This window comes from Mustela erminea, chromosome 12, assembly GCF_009829155.1.
Source record: "Mustela erminea isolate mMusErm1 chromosome 12, mMusErm1.Pri, whole genome shotgun sequence".
NCBI classification, from domain to species: Eukaryota; Metazoa; Chordata; class Mammalia; order Carnivora; family Mustelidae; genus Mustela; species Mustela erminea.
In genome coordinates, this window is record NC_045625.1 from 3786739 (window position 1) to 3812731 (window position 25993).

At 57.2% G+C, this 25993-nt stretch overlaps 2 protein-coding genes across 2 annotated transcripts in view; one reads left to right on the plus strand and one right to left on the minus strand.

The window, feature by feature from the left end:
• The window catches only part of DDX31 (DEAD-box helicase 31), a 67508-nt gene extending 53926 nt beyond the window's left edge, over positions 1-13582 (plus strand). The window contains exon 20 of the mRNA XM_032306455.1: positions 13371-13582. Within this exon, the coding sequence (XP_032162346.1) occupies positions 13371-13572 (202 nt within the window). The 3' untranslated portion in view covers positions 13573-13582. The remainder of the gene's footprint in view (positions 1-13370) is intronic.
• Positions 13583-16730: 3148 nt separating this feature from the next.
• Positions 16731-25993, minus strand: BARHL1 (BarH like homeobox 1). The gene is made up of 3 exons (XM_032306457.1): positions 24809-25993; positions 20697-20919; positions 16731-19053 (listed from the first exon to the last, which is right to left on the minus strand). The coding sequence occupies exons 1-3, from the start codon at positions 25272-25274 to the stop codon at positions 18759-18761; spliced, it is 984 nt and encodes a 327-aa protein (XP_032162348.1). The 5' UTR covers positions 25275-25993; the 3' UTR covers positions 16731-18758.

Below are 25993 nucleotides of genomic sequence, written 5' to 3' on the forward strand. Positions count from 1 at the left end.
CCAGGCTGACTTTGATTTTGAGTGTGTGAGGCCTGCGGTCAGGTCCGAGCGTGACCTCCTGGTGATCCGGAAGCCAGGCCGTCCTACCGCCGTCTCTAAAATGCTGGCACTGCGAGAAGATGGAATATGCCTGCCGGCTGATTACTGGTGGGAAACTCGTATTTTGCTGCTTCCTCTCCCCGCAGATAAACGTGGCTCCCGTATTTTATTGTTTGCAGCTGATGTACCTTTATGACCGGGCATTTCATTAGCAAGTGTTAATCCAGATAGCAGCTCCTCAGACTGGGATGTCCTCAGCTCTTCCCCAGATCCTGGAAAACGGAGCGGCAAGGCAGGGAGGCCGTTGGGAGGGGGACTTGGAGCCAGCATTGTCCTTACCTTGAGAAGCCACTAGGGAGAGAGCAAGCCGCCGCCTCCTGCTTCGGCTGACCCTGCTAGCAGATGGGCACCAGGACTACTATACCCCTGTGAGCAAGGGATTTAACAGGGCTTTATTTAGGGAAGAATGGGCTGATTAGCCGATAAAGAGCATGTAAGATGGTATGGGGCGGCCTTTGATGTCTGGCTGGCGCGGCAGGGAGCCGGGTGGTGAGTGACAGCAGTGTGTCACAGGATTACTCTGCCCGTGACAATGCCGCTCTCTGTTCTGGCCATGTCACCACTCAGTTACAGCTACTTTTTGGGTTGTTATGCCCTTCTTTTGAAGGCATTTCTCTCCACTCTCACACCCCCGCACCTCACCCCTCCTCGCTGACGCAGACGGGCACTCGGGGGTGCAGCAGGCACCGTCTCTCGTTTGGGGAAATCTTGTCACTCCTGCAAGAATGACTTTGCAGCTAATCTGCACACGGACCGTATAATCGTGGTCAGGGTAAGCGGCAGAGAAAACGTGACAGATTTTCCACACCTCAGTCAGGGCTCAAGCAAATGCCAGTTGCTGCTTTTTGAGCGCTGGGAAGAAAAAGTCCGTTAAAGCCCACGAAGTGCAGAGAGTTATGCTGTGGCCACAGTGATTGTTCTGAGCTCAGGCGTCTCTTCTGAAATCCATCTGTCAAGAAAGAGAGTGGTTCCCTGTTTTCTGTATGGACGGATCAAGTAATAGCCCTAAATTCGCCAAATTATGCCGCATTCCACTTGATGGGGTTTACTGCCTGGAGTAGTTCTGTGTTCGTGCAAACCTCAGATACCTGCAAACCAAATCCACCTCACGCTGCACGAAATCCTGTCTCGCTTTGCCGTGCACCAGACGAGGAATTTGGGTGTTAGAAACTCAAACCAAGGGCCTGTGAGCTCAGGGACATGTTTCCCCGCCACGGCACAGGGAGGGTCACCTCGTCCGTGCTTCTGCTCCTCCACTTGACCAGTCTTCAGGGAAAGAAACAGTGTCCCCAAATGAGATCTTAATCACCAGGTCTGTGGCTCCTTTTGCGTCCTTGGCTGTGACAGGGAGCGTGAGGCGTTTCTCCCCGGCACGCAAATACAGTCGTATTTACAAAACTCTCCTGACACCTACATGCGGACCTGTCAGAGCCGCCCCCCCCCACCCCAGACCCCGACACACACAGCTGCACAGGGAGTCGATGCTGGTGGTAAAATATTGAGTGGCCCCTTAGCAACATCCGTCACAAACACAGCCTTTCCCCCTACAAAATGCAGTTCCGATTTGAAGCTTGGTAGACTCAGCACTTGCTTCAGAGAAGCAAAGGTAACAGACCTTCCAGAATTTCCATCTTCCCCGGAGACACGGAGGCCCGGTACTATCTGCTGCGGGAGGGTGGAGCTGCCGTGTTTGCCAGGGCGTCTGTCTGCCTAGGCAGCCGCACACCCGTCATGAGCAGGCGTGCCGTGGGGGGCTGCGGATCCCTCACCTGTCCGACACCGTGGAGAATGGTCCAAGAGCAGAACAAGGGCCTTACAGTCTCAGAGCCACCGTGACAATGTGGACGAGCAAGTCTGTGGGCTGTAACCGCCCTCTCTCGTGTGAGTTCTGTGCTGGAACCATGAGAGCGCTCCTCTTCCCCGGACAGTTTAGTCTGTAGCTGCCTAAGACTTGTCTACCCGGCTTCTGCCACCTGTGTCTTTCTGATGTTTTTCTTAGTGCCTAGAAACGTCTGGGACATCGCCTTTACCAGGAAGCCAGTAACTGCTTCTCTGTTCTCGCCTCTCTCCTCTTAAAATAAGTCGAGGAACAGCAGTCTGAATTGGTGACTGTTCTTAAAGGAGACACAGTTTTGTTTTATTTGTATATGTTTTCTCACACCAGCCTTCTTGAGTGTTGCCTGATCTTACCAAATGGGCAAACAGTCTGAAACGAAGGCGCTCTTAACCTCGGCTGCTGGCTGCTGGCCGCTGGCTGTGTGCGCGCGGCCGGTGCTCAACGGGCTGCGGTCAGTAACGCAGGGGTGTGCAGGGGCCGGCTCCCCTGGGTCCTGGTCTCAGGGCGCCCAGAGCCAAAGTTCCAGATACAGTGCATCCTCTACAGCAAGTAAACATCCTCCTGGAGAGGGTGCGTGCCGGACTGCCCGTGTGAGTGATCACAAGCACTTTATCCCCAGGGTTGAAACTGGGGGTTTTGCAGACTCCGTCTAGGGCATTTTTCAATTTTGAAGGCCTCTGCCCTGTCACTGGCTGTGACTGTCGCCCCCGGCTGTTCAGCAGTTGTTAAATAACTACTGAGAGTCCCTCCTGACTAGTACTGTAGTGTCCCCTCGTGTCGTCGGTGCCGAGCCAGGGAGGGCCACACGGTGATGAGGAGTTGGTGATGCGCCACTTCCCCTGCTCGTGCCCTGGGTCAGGCGACTCAGGCTTTCTCCCTGCCTAGTCCCCTTGCCTCCCAGATGGGGAAACTGGAGCTTCATGGTGCCGCCGTGGGGACCAAACCAGGTGATGAGTGCAGGACATCGACACAGTGTCACACGTGAACGTACGGAGCACTTGTTGCTGGGGACGACAGCGACAGTACTGCTGGTGGCTCTTCGCGCCCGCCTTCCCCGTGTCTGCGAGTATCTGTGGGATAGGGAGCAGAAAGTGTGGCCACCCTTGAGCTTAGCTTATCAGGAACAACCTTGAAGACACGGAGCGGGTCCTCTCTGAGACACGCATGGGGAAGCGGCAGCTGCCCCTCCCCACAAGGCAATATTCTCATCATTAGGAGCAGCTTGCCTGCCAATTTTTATGTGGCATTTACAGCCTCCCTAATATCACTTAATTAGCTGAAGGCAAGCCTGGAATCTTGCCCACTGAAAATTCTCTCGATTTCATTGAGCCAGTGATCCTGTGAAAAAGACAGATTGGCCAAACGTGAGATCAGAGGCTGGACAAAGCCACGCTTGAAAACGTGGGGATCTCTGTGAGCAGCGCCACCCCTGCATGTGGCCGAGACCTCTCCTGACCCGGCCACACCGCTGACCGCCGCGGCCGCTGTGCACTGGCCTCTGCCTGCCACTTCTCTGCCACCTGCCACCCCGCTGCTGTCGGTGGCAGCTCTTGGCCCCTCACCTTCCTCTGGCCTTCTGGACTACTCTGCGGCCTCTCTGCTCCCGTCTGACCTGTGCTCCAGGCCGAACAGCTGCACACCCCTCACCCATCACCCTCGAGGCCAGCCTTTTGCTGGGTCTCGTGGCTCTAACGACTCAGGCAAGCGACAACAGCAGACCTGCTCTTCCCAAGGACCTGCCTCGCACGGCCCCCGTTTCCCCATTCTCTCAGGGCCTGTGCCGAGCACCCTGAGGCCGAGGCCTCTGGCCCAGTTTCCCTGGCTTCACAGGGGGCCTAGGCCTGGGGATCAGCCCACAGAATGTGGGGACAAGCCGGTTCAGGAAGGTCAGATCACGCAACTTCAGCCTGAAGACCAGAGGGAAAGAGCTAAGGACCACCCGACAAAGCCTTGAGGACAGATGTGTGTGTCCGGCAAGGCGAGGGAGCAGAACCTGCTCTCAGACTCCCCGGGGGAGCTCTATACACACAGAGGCCCAGGCCCCAACCCAGGTGACCCTGGTTCAGGGAAGTCTCAAGTGATGAAGAATGGGGTGGAGGTGGTCACGAACTTGACTGACAGACCCAGGTCCTTGGAGCAGGTGATGGAGTGCCCTTCACACAGGAAGGCCGTGATGTGCCGGCCGAGTGTATGTGCGCTCTGAATGGGAGGCGGGATGAATCGATGCTAATTTAACGCGGAACCTGGATGAGCTGCCCCGGTTGTAGATGGGACCGCGTCCACCTGGCCTCTGCTGAGGGAGAGAAGGTGAGTCGCTTGGAAGTCCGCCTGGATCGTTGCGGACCGTGGCCGGGTCTCTTCTGGTGGAGCACGTGGCCCAGCCCAGCGTTGTCGCCCGGTCCCCTGCAGCTTTTGAGCTCACTGCGTTGCATTCGTAGGCCGCTCCGGGTGGGTGGGCTCCAGTGGAGGGCCCGCCCCTTCCTGCAGCTCAGCCGGCGCAAGACCGTCTCCGTCCCCTTCCTTCTCGCCCGTCGGGGACTGTGGGCCCCGGCGTCATTACAGTGGTGCACGTGCAGCTTTTTACATTCGGCCTTTTGCTTCTACCACTATTTCTTTTTCTCTCTGACACCATGCAATTACCAGCCCTGTGCCTCCTCGTGAAACCAACACCCCCTCATCCCCACCAGGCTAATGAGGCGATTAGAGGGATTTCACAGTGACCCTGCTCGTCCTCCACACCTGGGTCACCTGCAGACGGCGGCAACCACGGGGTGTGCTTTCAGTCAAGCAGTCAGGGCTGACAACAAAGAACAGGAGCCCAGCCAGCCTCTCCTGGGAGGGTGCCGGGGCGGTCACGTTCACTGTCGGAGACCCCCAGGCACCAGAGTTGGCAGAGGCGACTGGCCCGGCACAACTCGGCAGACAGCCGTTGAGGCGGTGTGCAATAGGAGGGGCCCGGCCCTTCGTTCGGTTGGCCTTGCTCGGGGCTCTTCTGGTTCACGCCACTGGGCAAATAGGAACGGACGCCATGGGGGCCCCCAGCTTTCCCCTCGCTACACATGGTTCAGTTCCGCGTTCGTCGTCCTGGCCTGTCCTGACTCGCTCCTGTCCTCTGTCCCCATGGTCTTCGGGCTCCCTTCCTGAGTAGGAAAGTGTGTGTCCCCAGCCCTTCTGGGGACGAGGCCAGAACCTTTGCACCGTTACGACCTGAATGAAATGGCTGCAGGTCTTTTTCAGATACGCTCTTCATTCTGGCCCTGAAGGTACAGCCACAGTGCAGAGCGGAGCGCAGTGTCTTCCCTACATAGTGATCCAGAAGAGGGATGCGCGGAGCACCGCCCCGGAGCGGCAGCGTGGGTCTCGGGCTTCTGCGCACCTGTGGCTGTGCCCAGTGCATGTGCGGGTCCCACAGAGACGTCAGCGGGGCCCTGTGACTGAGGCTGGTGTCCAGTAACCCGGCGGGATGTGGGCAGGCCTGGTCCCATGGCCCCGTGTCTGAGAGAGCCTGGAGCCCGTGCTCTGAGCACTTGAATGCTGCCTTGCGTACCCTTAGTGGAAGCTTCCAGGTTCTAGAGTTGATATTGGGCAGAGTAACAGATATTTGGAACTTGCTACAGATGTTTTTCTACATGAGCAGGTAGTTGTTCACGTAGGGAAAGAAATAGGCTTGAAGCAAGAGGTCATTGGTTTGCGTCTGTGGAAGACTGGTTTGAAACCAGCAGAGGAGCAGCCCCTCCTCCGGGTGGTAGAAGCTTGGTGTTTTGGGGGGCAGCTACCTCAAAAGCTGTCTGAGAAGATGGCAGGGAGAGTCTGGATCCCACTTTTTCTCTGGCTTCCTTCGGGGTCCAGAGGCAGAAGGACGCAGTGCGGCGGGGAGACCTGGAGCCGGTGTCCCTGCTCTGAGCCTGATCGTGGCCCTGGTGCTAGCGCGCCCGCACCGTGGGCCGTGGGGGCCGTGGGGGCCGTGGGGCCGTGTGGATGGGAGAAGGTACTGAACGTGGAGCACCCGGCCCGGAGCCGGTGCTGCTTTCTCCCACTGTCCCGCTGCCTCTCTCTGAGTCTGGAAGCGATGGGCGAGTGCTTCCTGGAATCCTCTGGAGTCCTCCTGCCGCAGCCGGCCCTTGACTCGCCTGTTGTGTGGCTCCTCCATCCAGAAGGCCTCTGCTCCGGGCCTCCCAGCTGTGGGGGCCCTCCGCCTCCCCAGTGGACCCTGCTCGCTGCTAGAGCTCCTGAAGATGAGCCCCGATGGACCACTTTCATTTCCCCCCTTTGGTCTTCTTTCCACTCTGTGGTCTCTGTGAGATTCAAATACTGAATGCGCATGATTTGCAAACACAAAAATACAAGGTGTTGTTATCATTGATCAAAGCCGTCCCTGGGCCACATGACATGTGTCAGATATCTGATGATGGCTCCTTCTCTCCTGCCTTTCCTCTTTTCCATACTGTTAATAACAATAACAGTCAACGTTTAATGAGGGCCTTCGCAACAGGCACTGTGAGAAGCGCTTTGATTCATTAGTTCACTTAATCCTGTTGTGGGTGAGCAGACTGGCACGAGGAGAAATCGGGCCTTAGCCAGACTCAGAGAGTCGCTCAGCCCTTGCGGGGCGGCGCCAGCGTCCTTCCCCTCGGAGGGGCCAGCTTTGGCCCGCGGCGCCACCACCAGGCCCTGCAGCCCAGCGCCTCCAGCTGTTCCGCGGCCACAGTCATCCCTCAGCCCGGGTTCTTTTCAAAATCAGGCTCATGAGATTCCCCAAACGTGCAGCAGAGACTGACCAGCACGAAGAGGACAGCGGTCACATCTGTTGGTCTGTTAATGGTAAGAGCCGGGACTGCAGCGACGGCTCATGTCCGGCCCCCCTGGGCCAGGCTGTCAGTGCGGCAGGCCGGGGGGACCTCCCTGCGTCCCGCCCCTCACAGGTGGGGCTTCACACGCACCCAGACCTCCAGGCCCATTCTTGACATCCGGGTCATCCTGGGGCTTACGTTGAAACTGAACAACTAAGCCCCTACTTGTCTGCACATGTGATAGTTCCAACCACCCAGCTGCTTTGCGTCTCGAGCAAGACGTTGCCTGTGCCCCCATTCTGTTTCACCTTTCATCTGAGGCCCGTCCCTCCGGCCTGCTAGGGTGTGGCAGGCGTTCCGTCATCCCGTGGGTTCGCTGTCCCTGCAGGCTGCTTTCCGTTGGCAGATGTGATAAATGTGCCTCAGATACCATCCAGGGCATCCGTAACGCTGTCAGACAGGATAGGCCCAGAGGGCTGAGCTCGGGGGGGGTTTGGTGCTGAAATTCTGCACCGAGCCGATCAGTCTCTGACGGCGTTTTCAGGATATAGTCTTACCTGTTACAAGTGCACTTAATTGTTTCCGTGTCCACTCAGTATTTCTCCATCTTGGTTTTTTTTTGTAGAAAATTGAAACATTTAAAGCACTCTGACATGCTTGTGGGCCTCAATGTGGAAGCACTTTTTGACATGGGGGAGACCGAGCTTGGAGGAACCGGTTGACTGGGGGGCATTAGCTAGATGAGGGGCAGAGCTGGGGTTCCAGCCAGGGTCATCAGACCTCTCGTCTTAAACCCTTTCTTTCTCCTGCAGTGCCACCCCACCCAGCAGTGTCTGGGCCTCGGTCCTGACAGAGTGTCTGTCACTTGGGCACCTAATCTCGAGAGTTCCCATCCATTTCCAGGATTCTGATTCCGCTCTTTACTTCCTGGTCTCCGCTGTCTCTAAAGATGATCTCTGTCCTCGCCTTCAGTGTGCCTGCCCTGCCAGGCGGCAGACTGATGCAGCTTCTGTGTATTGGTCACCTGAGGCCAGCGTGGCCTGGCGGCGTGTGCGTTCTCAGCCCAAGGCTCAGAGCTCCCTTCTGCTTTTCACTGGGTCTTACTCTCAGTTGTAAGGCAGGAACCCACTTTTTATCAGTCCTCGTGTCCACAAAGCCACTGCCGGGAATTTTCCTGCGACGTCCACTACCACAGCAGGGCTCCCCTGGAATGGGGTGTCTTCTGGGACCCTGATAGCTTCAGAGAAGCTAGAGTTGGTCTAATCCTAAGAAATCACAAAGGAAGCGTCCCTTATGTGGTCCACCCACCAGCTTACATCTCTACCGAAGCAGAATCCAAAGGGTGAAGGAGTCTTGGTACAGTTGCTTCTCCTTCAGTGACCGCGGAAGGTTTGGAACACATGCTGGCTGGCTCCTTACCTGAACCACTTTGTTGCACCAGAGGGACTGCTCGTCAGATTCTCCTTGGAGCTGTCTGTTACTCTTACTGCCATCTGAGAGCCACCGAAACCCCCGCTCAGACACTGTCGCTGTCCTGCATCCACAAGAGCAAGGCAGAAAGTAGAAACTTTTGAGTCTGCCTCAAGCCGCCTGCAAGCATCCCAGTCTCCTACCGGGATCACTTAGAACACGGGCTCTTCTTCCAGCCAGGGGCCTGCCTCCCTGCAGAGTCCTGGGCGGGGAGGGGTCTCACTCTGGCTCTGGGTCATTCATTTTCGTGCAGAATCTTTCAGATCAGAAAAGTAAGTACATTGGACTCCTCCCTCTTCTGTATGTCTGTCTGATTTAAGAGAAAAATCCCTCACAGAATCAAGCAAACTAACAGCCAAAGGGAAGGACATTTTAATAAGTAAAGATTAAAATACTTCGATGTTTCAGCATAGGACAAAAATCTACCATTTGATTTTTCTCTCCTAAAATATGCTTTTTTCTGATTAAAAAATAATACATGTTCATTGTAAAAATTCAGGAAATAGAGGAAAGCTTTAAAAACCCCCCATAAACCCACAATCCAAGTTAACCTTGAATCACATCTTTTATGCCCTTCAGACTTCCTCTGCAAGTGTACGCATTCGGGTCTCTTCATATCTGTAATGAAGCTGAACAGATTGTGAGTTTCTGAAGTGCTGTTTTTCACCTGTTATCCAACCATAAGATGCACTCTATCTTGGGCTCTAAGAGTCTCTGAGATTTTGAGATAATGTGAACGTTGTCTTGTTACTGAAAGTATTTTGGGACTCAGGGGTGGCTCAGTCTGTTACGCTTCTGTCTCTTGGTTTCAGCTCAGGTCATGATTGGGACTGAGCCCCTCACTGGGCTCCGTGCTGGGTGTAGAGCCTGCTTAAGATTCTCTCTCCCTCGGGGCGACTGGGTAGCTCAGTGGGTTAAGCCTCTGCCTTCGGCTCAGGTCATGATCCCAGGGTCCTGGGATGGAGCCCCGCATCAGGCTGCCTGCTCCTCAGGGAGCCTGCTTCCTCCTCTCTCTCTGTGATCCATGTCTGTCAAATAAATAAACTAAAAAAAAAAAAAAAAAAAAAAAGATTCTCTCTCCCTTTCCCTCTTCCCTGCTTAGATGACCGCAGCACGGTGGTTAAGTGTACACGTCATAGGGTCAGATTTTTGGGGCTGAACCAGCAGCTCTTCTGTCACTGGTTCATGACCCTGGGGGTGCTAACACTACCTGTGTCGTGGGGTTGTTGGCAAAGTAAGTAAGTTAAATACCTGCCAAGTGCCGAAAATGGTACCTGACCTACCCTAAGTGCCCCGGGAACGGGAGGAGTAGAATTATTATTACAGTCGCATTGCCAGTTCGAAAGCCATGGATTTAAGACTTGTTTTACCTTTAAATCCCTTCACCGCCCATGTGAGTTACATGTTGTTCTAATCGAGTTGCAGACTGCGTTAATGCTGGCCGTCTTTGGACATCACTTGCGGGAAGTGTTCTGAACATCAGAAAGGGGGTGATGGGTGCATTCTGAGTCCCTGGGGGGCAGGGTTATTGTCCAGTGACTGTCTTGCATAACTGGATAGCTGCTGGGGAGGAATCGTTAAACCAGAAGAAAATCTTGATGGAATTAAGGCAGTAGCAGACGAAAAGAAAGTATGCCTGAACGCTTTTCAGTGCGAGGATGAGGAAGACTTTCCTAAGCCTGACCTAAAGCGATAAAATAGAAAAGAAAACATCGATTGGCTTGACAGTACATAAACAAAAGAAGATAAAGTGAAACCCTCCGTCCCGCAAGAGGACAGCACTGACACAAGCCTGGGCTGGGCCGACTCCCTACCTGGGGCGGCACTCTGGGAGTCTGTCCATAAAACTGGGAGGAGGGCCCGAGGCCCCTCTCCTGCAGCGGTCACCCTAGCGACCATACAGATTTCCTAATTAGGCTGTGATTTCGCCTTATTGGCAGTGAAAGCGGCATCTGCCCGTCCTGCCGGGTGATCCAGACTGGTGGCCATCCAGGCTGCCGGCCGAGGGGGCTCGTTCAGCCTTCACTACAAGGGAGCTCCCCGTGGTTAGATAAACTGATCTGTTGCTTGGTAACTGCCGGATTACTCGCAGCCCCGGGAGGGCCACTGGAGAGGGGCTGGAGTGTTTGGAGGGCAAGGAGGGCAAGGAAGTCGGCGGGTCCCCGGGAGGACTGCAGCTTGGCCGGAGAAGGAAGCTGGAGCCCACGTGCGGCCGGCGCGGGCCCGGGCTAAGAACGTCCCACCTTCCCATCTGCACTTGGCCTTCTCGGCCCCGGCCTCAGAACAAAGGAACGGCAGGCATGATCCGGCCAAGAGGGAAGATGGGTCCTGCTGCTCCGACAGCAGGGGAGCCTCCTGCGGGTGACCCTGAGGTCCGTGTCCTCAGGAAGGGCTCTGGGTCTGAAAGCTCAAACCCCGCTCGCTCTCCAGGCCACCAAGAGCCTTGGAGTTTGGCTGTGGGCCCCGACTTGAAAGTACGTTCATTGACTAGAATGAGATCATGACATAGCCCGGAGGTTTTGCGATCACAAAAGCTCCAGGCTTCTATGCAGGACCACCTCCAAGACGGCGCTTTCAGGGGCGGCCTCTTCCACAGCGCGGACTTGAAGCTGCTGGCCGGCGCACCCCTACACACGCCCCCCACCCCCCCACCCCGCCCCGTGCCCAGCAGACGGGGCCTTTTGCGGCCCGGAGCACCCAGCTGTGTGTGCGTGTGCGCGTCCACCTGCCGTGTGGCGCCAGTGGTGGCGCGGGGCACGCCGCGGAGCGCCCTGGCCCGGAGAGTGTCACTTCTGCAGATGGCTGCTCTCGGACGCTGGCTGTTGATATTGCATTAGCAGGTGGCAGGAGCAGTCTCTGAGGCAGCAGAGACATTGTGTGCTGGGGTGGATATTTTGACTGGAAGTTTGCATATTTTGAAACTCAGTTGTTGCGTTTAAAATTATACACATTGTAAGTACCTGGCGTCAAAAGGGAAGAGGCAGTGTTTCTTCCTGTCAGAACCTTTCCACTCCGTCTGTCATGTAACCCGACTAAAAATAACTTCCAGGCACAGAACTGGCAGCCTTCGGTGTGCAGCAAGCCGAGCGCTCCCAGCTGCAGGCCTGGCTCCTGCCGCTTCCCAGCCCCGATTCTCAGCCCCGCTTCCCAGACCCGCTCCGGCCCCCTGAGCTGCGGCCTTCCGCCAGGGCATGGCGGGCCACCCTGCCCACCCCGGGTGGGCCCCCCTGGAGTTGGACGGGGGGCCCTGGAGGAGAAGGGGGAGCAGCCAGAGGTGCCCTGGCCTGCCTCAGCCTGCGCGTCGTACTTCACCCTCACGGCTCCGTGAACTTCGACCTGAGCGTCCTCCCGGTTCGGATGAGGAAGCTGGAGCCCAGAGAGCCTCGGTCCCCGTCGTTCAGCTAATGAGCGAGGTTCCAGGCCAGGCACCTCCATCACCCCCGGCCTTTCCTCTTCCTCCCCACTTGCCCCTTCCTCCTCGGCCATCCAGATTCGGCCCCCGTGGTCCCCCTGCAGCATCCCTGTGTGACCCGGGACTCCCCCATGTCAAATCGTGGTTGTCACCCTTGATGCTGCTGGGCCGTCCTGACTGCTCACCCCGGGCCCGGCGGCCTGGTTGGAAGCACGCCAGCTTGAGTCCCTCTGACGTGTGTTTGTGTTTGCGCCTCTGCTTCTGCCCCCGTGAGCTGAACAGTCCTGGGCAAGGTACGCGTGCGCCTCTGGATTAGGTTCCTTGTCTGTGACGGGAGGCTGCTGCCACGCCGCCCGCATCCCGTGGGGGCCGTGTGGGATCGTGCGGAACCTCTGTACCCCTCGTCTCCGGGATGCAGCCCTGCAGCCCCAGGAGAAACTCTGGCCCTCGGGCCAGGCCTCTCGTCATCCTCAAGTCTTCGCTGTGCCCAGCCAAGGGTGACTGTGGCCCCCATGTGTTGTGGTGGGAAACCTCACTCTGCTGGCACCCCGCCCGCACCCTGTACCCTGCCTACTCCCCACCCACACCCCGCACCCCGTGCATTGCGCCTGTAATTCGGCGCGGCCGCCTTCGCCCAGGGACGACGCCGTCCCACGGCTCTGCGGCCTTTCATTATCCGTTTATTAGCGCAACGTTGGTCCTGTTCCTGGTTCTGGAGTTTCACAGGAGTCCTGTTTCGTTTGTGTGGACCACGGCCCTGGTCCACCTGAGCTGCGATTATTACAAAGAAAATGTAACTGTAAGTCACAGAGTGTGACATGTGCCTTCCGTAGGAGCCCCAGGACACTATGTTACCCTGTGACCCTGCCATCGGGGGGCTGAGGGAATGGCCCACCTAACACTGTGGGTTTCTGTTATTGTTTTGGCTAAAATCCTGTCTTAGGAAACATTCACTTTTCCATTTTCGTAATGGTTCTTCCTGTGTACAACTGAACTTCTACAGATTTCTCCCTCTGATCTCTGGATCAAATGGTAAGGCTGCTGTCTTTGAGAACAGTTACTAGTGTTCAACGTCCGAGGTGGATTTTCAGCCTTTGGCACTTACTTTCTGAGTGGGTCGGGCAGGGAGATCCCCCTCGAGCCAGAGCCACAACTGTGGTCCGCGGAGAGCCACTGATCCGGCTGCCGTGCGGACGCTGACTGCGCTGGCCCAGTGCACCCCGGGCTTGGGGCCTTCAGGGTCAGAAGTATTTACTTGAGTCTCCTCGCTCAGTGAAGAGGTGACTGTCACTGACACCCCAGCCGTCCCTGTTTGGCCCTGTCGGGAGGAGGCCAGTGGCTTTGAACGGTGCGGGCCTCACCGGCCGGGAGCTACTGCTGAGCTCTTACCGCTGAGCCTTGTGGAGTTTCAAGGCGGGTCTTCTCCCTCATCCTTTGGCAAACTGCTGTGTCACACGCTTCATTTGCCATCAGAGTGTGAGTGTGTATATCGTTCTTTTTTTCCCATGAAAACAACATAGAACAAAGCCTCACTTTTAAAAATGCCATGATATTTTGCCACTGTTATGAAAATCTGTCAGCGCCGTATCTAATCTTCTGGTGCATAGGATATCAAAACAGGCACTGTTGAAGGCATTGTACTTCTGTTAATACAGAAATGTCAGTTCCGCAGTCTCCGAACCGGCTGCTCTCAGCCTCTTTCCAAACGGGAAGGAAAAAAATAATAAAGTTTCTTTTCCTTTCTGCTGTTACTGTTCTTCAGGCCTGACCTTCATAAGAAGACCCGGAGTAAACACTGCCTCGCTGAAATCTTGCGTTCGGAATACTCAAGTGGGATGGAGGCCGGCGTCGCCAAGGTCAAAAAGCAAAACAAACAGGCAGAGCCCGGCAGCCAGCCACGCAGCGCTGTCTGCCACCGGCGCCCAGCCTCAGCCGTGGGAAAAACTAAGAAACGTTTCTCGTGAAGCAGAAAAACCCAAAAAGACTTAACTGGGGGACAACAGGACTACCCCAAAAAAGTTTTCAGTTGTTCTTCTTTTTTAACTCTGCCTCCACAGGCTGGGGCTGGTGCCCTGTCCTTGTCGGGAGCCTTGTGGGAAGTTATGGTGCCGCTTTTCCCTGAACACGATGTCCCCAGCCCGGAGAAGTCACAGCCCTCGTCCTGGCAGGGGCGGAGGTTACTGCTTACCTTCGTGAGATAGCTTATACTTCCTATCTCTTCCAGCAGAACCATCTTGGCCCCCGGGTTGCAGGCACTTCTTGACCTCCGGCGAGGGCCTGGTGGGGCCGGCATCAGCGGGAGGCCTCTTCCTGCCATGGGATAGGGTTCTGAACAAGTCTCAGAGTTTTCATTAGCTGCCCTGTATCAGCCACATGGACTAGCATGCATTTTGGAAAGTAGGATTTTAAAAACTGGAATGCAGTTTGTGAAAGTGGAAAAAAAAAGACATCAGCTCCTCTTCTTGATGTACAGGTGCTTTGTGGGGAAGGATCCAGCAGGTTAGGGTGGGGGTCACAAGGCTCCTGTCCTGCCGGCGGGCTGCTCCGAACCTGTTGCGTTCACTCACGTGCATGGCTGCCTTGTCCGTGGCCACGGAAAACTCTCAGGGCTGATGGATGTACTGCTGCCTTTTCTCCTTTTTTTTCTTTTTCTTTCTTTCTTTCTTTTTTTTTTTTTACTGTTGCCTTTGAAGTCAAAGGGCACCAGTCTCTGACTGTTTTCTCCCATCGAATCCCACCTTGTCTTCAAGTTTTGGGTCTGGGTTCTTTGTAGCGAGGCCCAGGCCTCAGTCACCCCTCCCCCCACTCTGTTTCCCTGCGAGGTTTAAAAGCCCTGCCCCCACCCGACCCCGCAGTGATTTCCCATTGGGACCCGGGACTCCAGAGGGGAGTCTGCGCAGACTGTTCGGACTCAGTCTGTCTGTTCCTCCACTTCCTCTGTTCTCTTTGCTGCCTGCCTCCTCCTCCAGCTCCTGCCGAGGGAGCTGAGGCCCCATTTCATTAAACCCTCCAGATCCACAGGAACTAAGTGGCCAGGAGCGGGTCATGAGAGTGGCATGGTGGCTGCTTGTGGGGTCCGTGGAGGGGTCGGCTTCCTCGCCACCATCCCTCTCTGATAGGCAGGGTAGGGGCCGGAGGCGGCCCGGGGGAGAGGGCCAGTGGGAGCCCAGTGAGTACTAATCCTCCATGGTGTGGGGGGGTGGGGAGCGCAGCGAGAGTGTGACCTCTTCAGATCACTTGTCACATACGCATTCATAGGGACGGTTGGTGAAATTTCTAACAATAATAATAATGATACTAATAGATCCCTGCGGCACATGTCAAGCTGATTTGGGGAAATCGGCCACCTTTTTTTTTACTTCTGTGCGTAACGGTTCACAGGATTTGGATGAGAAAAGGAGGCACTGAACTTTAGAGACAAAACCCAGCTGTGTGAGAAACAGGATTAAGGCCAGTGATTGGGGAGGATCCAAGAGAAGGCCTGCTCCCCGCCCCCACCTACCCCCCAAGTACTCATTCCAAGAGGGGTCCAATCCGAGTTCTGCATTCCTGCAGCAGCCAGGCTGGGACCTGCCCCTGCAGAGTATAAAGGACCAGAATTCTGAGGTGGAACTTGGGCTCGATCTGCCGACACTTAGGTGAGGGCTTCCTGCCATAGATGCTTCGAGGGCCTGTTTCTAAGCAGAATCAATATATTACCCCCAGTTAATAAAGAAACACGGATTTAACAGATTTAGGGTTAATATTATCTAAATTTAAATAACCTTAAAATAAATCTCTTTCTCCTATTCTGGCTCCTGACAGATTATACATTTCAGGCATCAATTAGGCGAAGCTTTAGCCTAATACCACTGTACATATTCTAATTTTGTGTGTGTTTTTAATCGTGTCCTTTTTTCTGATTTCCCAAACTTACCTATTTAAAGTCACAGAGAACTTGGGCATCTCGTGGAGTACTGCAGCCTAAAGCTTTTTCCCCTCGTGGGCTTGTCGAATGCTGGGTTTGCATCCCAAACCTCTCCGCGTTTGCAGCGCCTCCGAGGGGCCCATTCCCATGTACCGAAGGGCAAAGAGACCTTGGCTAGTGATCGAGTCAGTCTGGTGCACACAGTGTCTTCTGCTCTCCGAGAAGCCAAGAGACCACGAGGTCTCAGCAGAGGACATTCTGACAAAGCCCAATGGGTTCCTCTGATTTTTTTTTTTTCTTTTCCTTTCCTGTAGTGAAGGGAGGTGAGATTTAGGGAAGAGGGAGTCAGTGAGAGCCCCTCGAGGCAGGTGCATCCCACACTGCTAGGGACCTCTCTAGTCACCACTGCGGGCCCTCAGCACAAAGTCAGGGAAAGCCATGTGAGTCCAAGCATCGCCTCCATGACGCGGGAATTTAAAGCTTTTTCTACTGGAAAAGTGGCCCTGCTTGGACAGGGCGCTTCGCGGGTCTTGTTAAATTGCCTGTGTGACCATCTCACCTTATGTCTTAATCCGCTCCCACCAAGAGAGGAGCTCCGAGCAAGGCCTACCTGTGTGGGGGCAGTGGGACACCCTTCGAGTCCGCTAGGCTCCTCAGAAATTTCCAGAGCCCTAGTAACGAGGCTCACAGGGGAACCTAAACTTCCTTTAAACTTCACTGCTCTGACCCCGCGGAGCCTAGGTTCCTAAGAGAGCAGGGTGGACCGGTTGGGGAGCGGAGAAGATGCCTCCTGGGGGCCTCTGCCATTGTTCGGCCCACTGCGGGGCGGGGGGGGGGGGGGGGGGCTTGCATTCATTCTTTCCTTTGTATTTTGAAAAGAGTCCACACCCAGCCTCAGGGTTGGGAACAGGGAAGCCAATTTCGTCTTCCAAGTGGATGAGAGCCCATGCCCACCTCGTCGCAGAGGTTGTGAAGTTATTATTACAGATGGGAAGTGCAGGACAATTTAAAATATTGTAATTATAAACTTGTAGGGAAGCCTTGTTCTTCATTAATGTAAGATATGAAGTCGCCTCCGAGGTACAAGGACAATTACATAGTGGAGAATGTGTGTGCGGTTTACACTGCCGCTGTGTAAACGCGGGGCCGGGCGCTCTGCTCTGCCTCCTTCAGTTTCACAAAATGAAAAGCACACCAGTGCAAGTTGTCCTTTGATAGATTTTTAATATGATTTTAAAGAGTTTTGTTTGGTCTCATTCTTATTCAATGAGATTAATTTAAAGCACTTATCCCCTGGGCTTAAGTCAATCCATGTAGGATTTCGGCTGGGTTTGTTGCGTGGGGGGTTTTGTTTGCAGGAGGCTATGAGAGACTCCTTTCCCACTTCATTAACCCTGAGTTGGGGACAGTCTCCCCTCGCCCCCCACCGCAGCCAGAGCTGGGGATTTACCAACCCCCATTCACATGCAAAAGAACTCGAAAGCCGAGAGGCTCCTTGACTTAATTAGCTGCTGTGCATTTTGCAAAATTAGAATAATACCCTCACCGTCCCGGGAAAGAAAAGCGGTTGGGGGGGGGGGAGGAAACAGTAGCAGGGTCCGTTTGGGGAGGGTAGTTTAAACATGCCCTCCACCCCTCCCCCAGGAGGCAGCCCTCCCACAGCAATCCTGCCACAAAACTGGAGGGGGCCCTGCTTGCAGGGCCCCAAAACTTCTGGGCCCTGAGCCTGTCTTCTGCCCTGAGAGTCCGAGCTGCAGGTGGTGTGTGGGAGGGAAGCACCTGCGCCCACTTCCCCTGAGAGCCACCGGCCTCAGGAGGTGACCTTGGCCCTTTGAACATGAACTGGAGGCCTCGAGTCTGGCTGGAGCCTTAAACCCCCTCCCCTGAGATCCTGGAGCCGCAGGCTGGGGCATGGGGCTGACGCGGGGATTTGGCTCCCTTCTGGGTCTCATCTACGTGCTCCCAGGGTCAAGGGGAGAAGTGAGAAGATGCGGGATTGGGGGGTTACCCATGCAGCATCAGGATCCCAGCGAAGGCTTGTCGGGTCCTGGCGGCGCGGGGCCTGAGCCGCCTTGGCGTTCGCGAGCGGCCGGAGCCCGATCTCGGCCGGAGCGCGGGGCGGAGGGGGCTGGCGGGGGGAGTAGCCTCGGAGCCCATCTGTCGGCCCCGCGCCCGGCGGGCCGGTCACCAGCTGCCGGCGCCCTTGTTGCGGCCAGATGAGCCGGCTCAGCGAGGGCACCGCAGCCCGGCCCGCCGCCGAGCGAGCCCAGGCGCTGACCCCCGCTCCGGCCCCCGGGACCGGCTGGGAGCCGCCAGGAACCAGATGGAGAGGGAAGGGGGGCGGTGGGGAGAGCAGTAGGCTCGCCTCACTGTAGAGACAGGAAGACTGAGGCCAGGGAGCGGAGGCCCCTGCCCGGGGACCCCAGCGAGGCCAGTGGGCCCCCTGACCACAGCGCCAAGGAAGAGAGGGGGACAAAAATATTTCCTATTGCGGATGGAAGGAAGCCGCGTCCCAGGAGGGGAAAATGAATCTTAAGGAGGGGCCGGAAAGAAGGGCTGAGCGCGGACAGGCGCATGGTCATTTGTAAGAAGTTTATTTCGACATTTAAAAAAGAGAGAGAACCCGAGGGCCTGCCTGCCGCCGGACAGGAGGCTGGGGGTCGGGGTGGTGGACAAGCCCGACCCCTTCCTGCCTCACCTGGGAGGGAAGAGGGCACAGGCCACAGACTCACTGATTCACGGACACGGTCACGGGCTCATGGGTCACGAATAAATAACTTCATATACACTTTGCACACCTTATGTACAGCTCTGCTGCGGCCCAGGAGGAGGGCTCCACAGTCCCCTCCGCCTGTCGGGGTGCGGGGGGAGGGCCGGGTGTACAGCTGCAGCATGAAGGGGGAGCGGGAAAGAGTGCAGCGTCGGGGTCGCCCCCCACCTCCTCCCAGGAAGGTGCAGGGCGGGGCGCCTTGGGGAGCCGTGGGGGGGGGCGGTTATGTACACCGGCGGGTGGGAGTGGCTCCTTGACCGCGTGGCGGGGACGGAGCCCGCGGGGGGTGTTAGGGAGACTCAGTCCGGGTCCGGGCTTCAGTAGTCTTGGCACAGGGCCCTTCGGGGGACACTGGCTGGGAGTCCAGGGAGGGCCGGCCAGGGGGCCCCGGGGAAGGGGCGTTGAAACCCCGCGCCCCGCGAAGGGCAGGCGGAAGGGGCGCACGCGGAGCCCCAGGGAGGCGGTTGGGCGCTTCACCGAGGCTGCGCGGCGCGCGGGAGGACGCCGGCCAGCGGGGGCAGCGGCGGTGGCGGCTCGCTGGCGCCCTGGAGTCCGTGGATGAGGATGCGGGGCACCAGAGGTCTCTGCAGGGCCGGCGGCGGCGCGCTGGGCCCGCGGTACAGATACAGTGCGGCGCCGGGATCCAGGTTGGAAACTAGACTCTGCGGGTAGAAATAAGGCGACGGGAACATCCGCTGGAGCGCTGAGTAATTGCCTGCCTCCGCCAGCAACTCCAACCCGACTGCCGTCTGTCGCTTCCATTTAGTCCTGGGGACCGAAATAAACGCGGACGGCGGGGTCAGGGCTGTGGCGCCCAAAGACCCCTGCCGCTCACGAGTGCTTGGCCCAGAGCACCTTCGGGGAGGCCAAGAGGGATCCCACGGATTTGTTAATAAATAGGGGGGTGCCAGGCACCGTGCTCAGCTGTCACATGCATCGGCTCCTGTCATCCGCCAGCCTTCGTGGCTGTTATCTCTGTTTTACAGATCAGAAAACTGAGGCCTTGGCCAGTTTTCGAGATGGTCTCCAAAGAGGAAAAGCCCAGGCTCTAAGCCAGGCTGTCTGACCCCAAAGATGGGGTTCTCACCTGACCACACTTGGCTCTGGAGATCACAGGAGACACTCGGAGCTGGGTGTTGGGGCTCCCCCTCCCCTGTGTATGCGCCCCCTGGGAGGATTTAGGAACTCGCCCCCCCCCCACGATGATGGTGGGGGTGGAAGAGGGCCCGTGGCCACTGAACCACCGACCGGGCAGATGCCCCATTGGGTGAGCTTCTGTGGAAGCGTGCAGACCGGAGTCTGCAACTGGAGAGTATGCGAGTATGCGTACTAGCCTCACACCCTCTCCACCACACCCGCTGCCCTCAGCACCCAGCTCCCCGGCACGGGAGGAGCCCTGCAGGCTGCGGGAACCCCCACAACCAGCCGAGTGTTGGCCTGGGACTGGAGGAGGCAAGGCAGTTGAGGCTCCGCTTCGGCTGGGACCCCTGGGTGCGCCTGGCCAGTGAGGCTGGGCCAGCCTGCCCTGGTCCCACTGAGGCGGGCACAGCCACACCAAGCGCGTTTCTCTCCCTGAATTATTCATCATCATCATAATTGTGTAATTACTGTAACGGGCCTTAATTATTGATGCCCCGAGCAGTAATCGGTATTTATTATTAATGGGGAGACGTGTTCTGAGGCGTGTTTATGGAAAGCACCATTCCAGCTCACACTGAGTGTGCGAGTGAGTGTGGGTGTGTGTGAGCTGTGTCAGTGTGTGTTGGGGGTGTCTGTGGATGGGTGTGAGTGATTTCATCCTGTGATGGTGTTGAGGAGGGAGATTAGGAAGCACCAGCTTCTAGACCAGTGCCCACTGCCAGTTTCCCAATCACCCTCTCCCCAAGGAGCCGGAACTGGGTCTGTTTCTTCCTCCAGTCCGGACTGTGAAGGCTGAGGTGTCCAGAGGAGCCCCCAGAGAGCTCAGAGAGCCCCCCAAAACACACACATCAGGGCTGCCCCTTCATTCCCACCCCCCCACACACAGGACTTTCTGGATACTGAGAGCACCACCCTTCCCCTGGCCTGGCACCCTTCCTGGATTGCTCAGCGGCCCTAGCAGGGGCTAAGGCTGGTCCTGGTGGGGAGGGTAGGATCCTGGCTGAGGTAGGGGCAGGCTCCTAAGTCTGTCCATCCTCCTGTCCTGGAGGGGGATGACTGGGCGCTGGAGACGAGTCCAGTCCTGTCGCTGTCCCTCACTGTGGACTTTGAGCAAGGCCTCTGCCCCGCAGGGCCTGAGTCTTCTCACTTTACAGAATAGGGAAAGTGCAGGGGTCCCCTCTGGGTCAGGCCAAGGCTTGTGGGTCCCAGGGAGGGGCAGTTAGGAAAGGAGGGGGCCCTCTGCCCGCCACCACCCCGCAGACAGGCCTCACCTCCGGTTCTGGTACCAGGTCTTGACCTGCGTGTCGGTGAGGTTGAGCGAGGCGGCCAGCTCCATGCGGTCCTGCACGCTCAGGTACTTCTGCCGCTCGAAGCTGCGCTCCAGCTGCGCCAGCTGATGGTCCGTGAAGGCCGTGCGCGCTTTGCGGGGCTTCTTCAGGCGCACCGGGGGGCTGTCCCGGGAGCTGGAGATCTCGCGGTCGCCTTCCTCCTTCACTGCGGAGACACAGCGGTGCGTCAGGGCCCGGCCTCGCCTCCGCCCGCCGGCGCCCTCCCCGCCCCAGCTGGCCGCCGGTTCGCTCCGCTCGTGTAAACGCGACTCCCGACGGCCGTGGCCCCACGGCACTCAAGCGCGTGGGGCCGCGCGGCCAAGTGGCTCAAAGGCAGACTCCCCGGCTCCCCGCCCCCGCCCCGCCCGCCCCAGACCAGGGCGTGAGCCCTGACGGAGGAGGAGGATTGACACCTCCGGGGACAGACGACCCAAAGCGAGAGGACCCGACCCGCTCGCTCTCCGCCGCGCTCCCTGGAGGGATGAACAGTCACCGTCCCGGAGCCCTGAGCCGAGCGGCCAGGCCGAGACGCAGGGGTGGAGGGAGGGGGTTCCAGCGGGTGGGCCGCGTAGGTGCGCGCTTCAGGGGTGCGGGTCTGTGCTCCGCATCCGCGCCCCGATTTCCTGGCCGCGTGCGGACCCGGAAAGGAGGAAGCTGAGGGCCGGCATGTGGGGAGAAAAACCCGCGTGGAGAGACAAAAACCTGTTAGCCCCGCAGCGAATCAGTGTCCCGAGAAGCCAGTCACTGGCCTTGAGAGACGCGACGTCGTAGCGCCGGCCTCCGCGGTCCCTGAGCTACCTACAGACCGCGGGGCGGAGGGCGGAGCGCCGGGCGCCCGAGCCGGGAGCGCGAAGCTCTCGGAGAAATACCCGGCGCGTTTGCCCCTCGGCTGTGCGCGTCGCGGTGGCCCGTGTTTCCTTGTCAATACGCGCTCCAGGGTCGCGACACCCCGGCAGGGGCCCCGCTCCTGAGGCCCAAGAACGGACCCGACAGGGACCGTTTCTTTTTTCCCCCAGACGCCTTCGTTCAGCGCCGACTGCTCCGAAAACGCACACTTGATAGTACAAGCTCCATGATCTCCTTCCTTCCCTCCCTAAAGTGATGATCTAACCCACAAGACCATGTCCCCAAAGTTGGCTGCGCCAGCTGGGGCTTTCCCCCTCTTTTTCCTCTATTTTCCTTCATGGTGAGTTTCATTGTGCCTGGCGTGTGCAGTGACAGGGTTCAGCTGAATGCAAGTTGATTCTCTCTGTAGGAAACAATAATCCGGTTAATTGAGCCACTAGGGAGTGAGACTTTTCGACCAGAAAGGCAGAGGTTCTCGGCCGGGAGGGCCCCGGCCCCGGCTCGTGGAGGCAGACGGAGACGCCTCCCTCCTGTCTCCAGCAGGCTGGTGCGCCAGGCTCTCTCCCTGCCCTCTCTGAGCCGGGGCCACGCTGGGGTACGGCCACCTCAGGAGGTGCGTTAGGCAAAATCTGAGTTGTGTCTGCGCCCGAAGGCAGAAATTGAAACGAGTGTGAGAAAACAGTTATTCAAACCTCAAACTTAATATCGTGGAAATCTGGCTTTTTGAGGGAGCTGCTGGGACTGACTTCGGAAATCCCCAGCTTCTTAGGGCTGAGGTGGGGGATTGAGTTTGTGGGTCAGGAAGAACGGGTTGGAGACTCCAGCGTTTCTCTAATCCCTCTTTGACACAGGCTGGTGCCTTGAGGGGCACTCGGTGCTGCTCAGCCTCAGCCTCCCGGACAGTCTCAGCCCAGTGGGGCCTCAGACTCTGGTCTGGAGGCCACATCTCAGTGCCCCAGAGTCCCGGGCCCACTGACCCAGCCTACTCTGAGCAAAGCGCTGGCTCAATTTCTCCATCCGATTTATTTCTCCACGCACATCGGCTGTAGCAAGCAGGACCCAGCGGCAGACCGCCTTACGTCAAAGCCTGGTTTCAGTTTCTTTCAGTGTGACCCTTGAGGAGCCTTTGATGCCAAAAACTCCGGGTGGGGCTGGCCTTCCCTCCATACCCTCCTTGGAAGAAATTATTCTTAGCATGGAAGGCGGACGGGGATTTGAATTGCTCTGACGCCCACCCCCGCTGGCTCTCTCTCTGGCTCGCTCCGTGTGTGTCTCTGTCTCAACAAGCCTTCCTAATTCAAGCCCTGAAAAACTCGCTTCCACATTGGAGAAACACTCCTGACAGTGTCTCAGCGGTGGATGTTTCCGTTCTGTCTTCCACCTTGGAGCTTTGTAAGTGCAAAGGCAGCGGTTCCTAGGGATGGGGGTGGGGGAGAACTTCACACCCTCTGCTCCAAACCTATTTAAGTGATACGTGGACAGCCGGCCCTCATCACTTCCCTGATCAGATATCATCAGGGACGGGAGAGGAAAATTGATATTCCAATTATCTTAAACGAAATCGTGCCTCAAAATCCCACCTACGGGCAAAGAAATGAAAGAAGACAAGAGCCAAACTATCTTCCACGTCCGCCAGCCCCAGCCGTTGGCATGCGGTGTGGGAGACGCTCACCCCTTCCTTTAACCATAAAGCTGGGATGTTGCTGAGAATTATTAATATTAAACCGCTATCTTATAAATACAGATAGACATTGCCCACCCCCGCCTCCGCCCCCAGCACCTGTCTTTCTCCAGGGCAAGCCTTTGCCTCTCTAAACGGGTCCCAGGGGGAGGGGCAGGGGTCGCTGGGCCACATGCCTCCAGACCTCGTTCCTGGCTTCTCGGCTTAACCGGCTCAAAGACACTCTCTGGCAGCTTGGGTGGGCAAGCAGAGGGCAGTGGGATGAGGAGTGGGGCCCCAAAGGGGTTTCGGTTTGTGGTCAGGGCCTGTCCACGAATGAATTCTTGGTTGGGAGGAGAGTGTTAAAGGGACGTTCCCTAAATTCTTGGGAAGACTTAGTGCAAATAGGGGGAGCAGGCACAGGGCTCCCCAGACAATAAGAAGGTTGCCTTTATTAAGGAAGTTTTGTCTCATGAAAAGGGTTCCTGGAATTAATTGCAAAACTGAAAGAGCTCTGAGCAGCCTCTGCCAGCCCCTAGTTTTCTGCTGGACAGGGACACAGGGCTTTACTCCCTCAATATCCCGAGACTCCGTCCCATCCTGCCTCCTGACTTCTTTCTAGAAAGAATTTTGCGCCTCTGGCTAAAGTCGAGGTAGTGGTTGGGGGTGAGAAAGAAAATTAGGGCCTCTTTTCTTCTTTCCTTCCCCCTTTCCTCTTAATCCTAATCTGGTCTTCCTGGTCAAGAGGACAACAACAACAAAAAACTCCCGGTGGTGGAAAAGCAAACGAAGGGGCAGCAATTCTAATACTGGGGAAGCGGGGCCGGTCACTTGCGAGTTTCTGGGTCCCACACACAAGCTGAAGTTGGCTGCTCGATGCACTTGAAATCCAATTCAGTGAGAACGGTGGGGTGGGTGCAGGGTCCTCCCCTCTCTGACCCAGACCTCTGAACCTGCTCCCGGTCAGCTGCCTGGCTGATCTTTCTACTTTGAAGTGAGCCTTTCTTTTTAATGATTCCCAGGGCCCAGGTCACACTGGGCCCAATGGGAGGGAAAGCTCAGTTCCTCTTCCCGCCTACAAGTTCAGATTAAAGGGGAAAATTCTGACTGTTCTTAAGGCTCCATCTGAAATATCCTGCTAGGTTTTCACCCTTATAAAAAGGCGTTCAAGCAGAACCCTCTGGACCTTCTATTGCTTTTGCAAGATCTTTTCCCAGAGAAACTCTAGCCAGATAGGAACCTGCTCCTGCCCACCAGTGCTGCTGGGAAAGTGGTCCCAGGTGAAGTTTAGAAAGTTTGCTTGGTGCATTTTGGGGAATCTTTCCTGGAGCACACAGTGTCCCTCTTGCACTTTCTCCACTGCGCTCTGCTGCTCAAGGCATAGCCACGGGGCCAGCTGAAAGGTTCAGACAAGACCAAAAGGTTCAGCCTGGGCCCCGGGGGGAACTCTGAGTGAGCATGTACATATTCCTATATGCTTTAAGAAATATAGCAGTTCTTAGAAATGTAGCATTCCCCCCCCCCAAGTTTTCTCCTCCTGTTTTCTTACCTTTATACTCGGAGTCCGACGAGGCGTTACTGCCACTTTTGTCCAGCTTGTCTCTAAAGTCCTCCCCAGCCTTGGCCACAAGACGGCCCCCAGGCTCAGGGGCGGCCGACTGCCCGCTGCTAGAGTAGGGTGCACAGGCCGCTAGTGGTTTGCAGTCGGCAAGGATGTCCCTGATCAGAAAGGAGGAGGTCACGGTGCGCGACTGGGCTGGGGCCGAGAGCTGCCCAGGTTGCAGGTGGGAGTCCAAACCTGGGCCTGATGCCCCGCCAGGCCTCGGGGTGCCCGTCTCCAGACAGTCCCTTCCTGGTGAGGCTGGTGAAGAGCAGTCGCTGCTGCTCTCCGAGCGCGGACTCAGCTCCAGGGGCGAGCGGCAGTCCCCAAGCAAGGGGTCCCCCTTGGGAAGGGCGGGGCTGCCCGCACGGTGGGAGAGAATGGAGTCGATCCCAAAGCCATTGGAGCCTTCCATAGCCAAGCTGCGACCTGTCCTCCCCAAAAGCTCCCCACCCACCCCCAACCCCAGCCGCCGCTGCCCCTGCCCCTAGCTGCGGGCTGGCATGGGGAAGGCGGGCAGGGAGCCTGCGGGCACCTTGGACGGAGTTCAGCCTTGGGGGAGCCGGGGAGCTCTGGGCCAACCTCCTCTGCGCATTAGATCCAAAAGGGCTCAGCGCGTCTTCTGCAGCATCGCGCCGAGCTGCCGAGCCGAGGGGGGGTGGTGGGAGTGTCAGGGAGGAATGGGAGGGAGGGTGCGCCAAGTTGGGGAGATGGACGGCCTGAGCGCCCGTTTGGCACAGAAGAGATGCGAGGATGTTGGAATCTAAATAAAGAACGGCTTTAAAAAAAAAAAAAAAAAAAAAAACCCAAACCGCAAGCTTCCTCCAGGCTAGCAGCCGCTGAGGGCAGCGGGGTCAGTACCGCGGAGAGCAGCGGGCCGGAGCCGCGCTACCAGTCGGCGGAACGGAGCGCACCTGGCGGCGTCAGCACCGCGGATAGCGGCGGCGGCGGCGGCGGCGGCCCGCGGCGCATGACGCTCCACCTGGCCAGGGAGGTCCTGTCGCCGCGCTCCCACCGCTCCAGGGGCCCGTCAGCACCGAGGACAGCGCCTCCGGCTCCGAGGTTCTGCTCCTCCGCGCGCGCCTTCGCCTCCCCCCTTCCTTTAAAAAATGAACTTGTGTCACTTTTACTTTG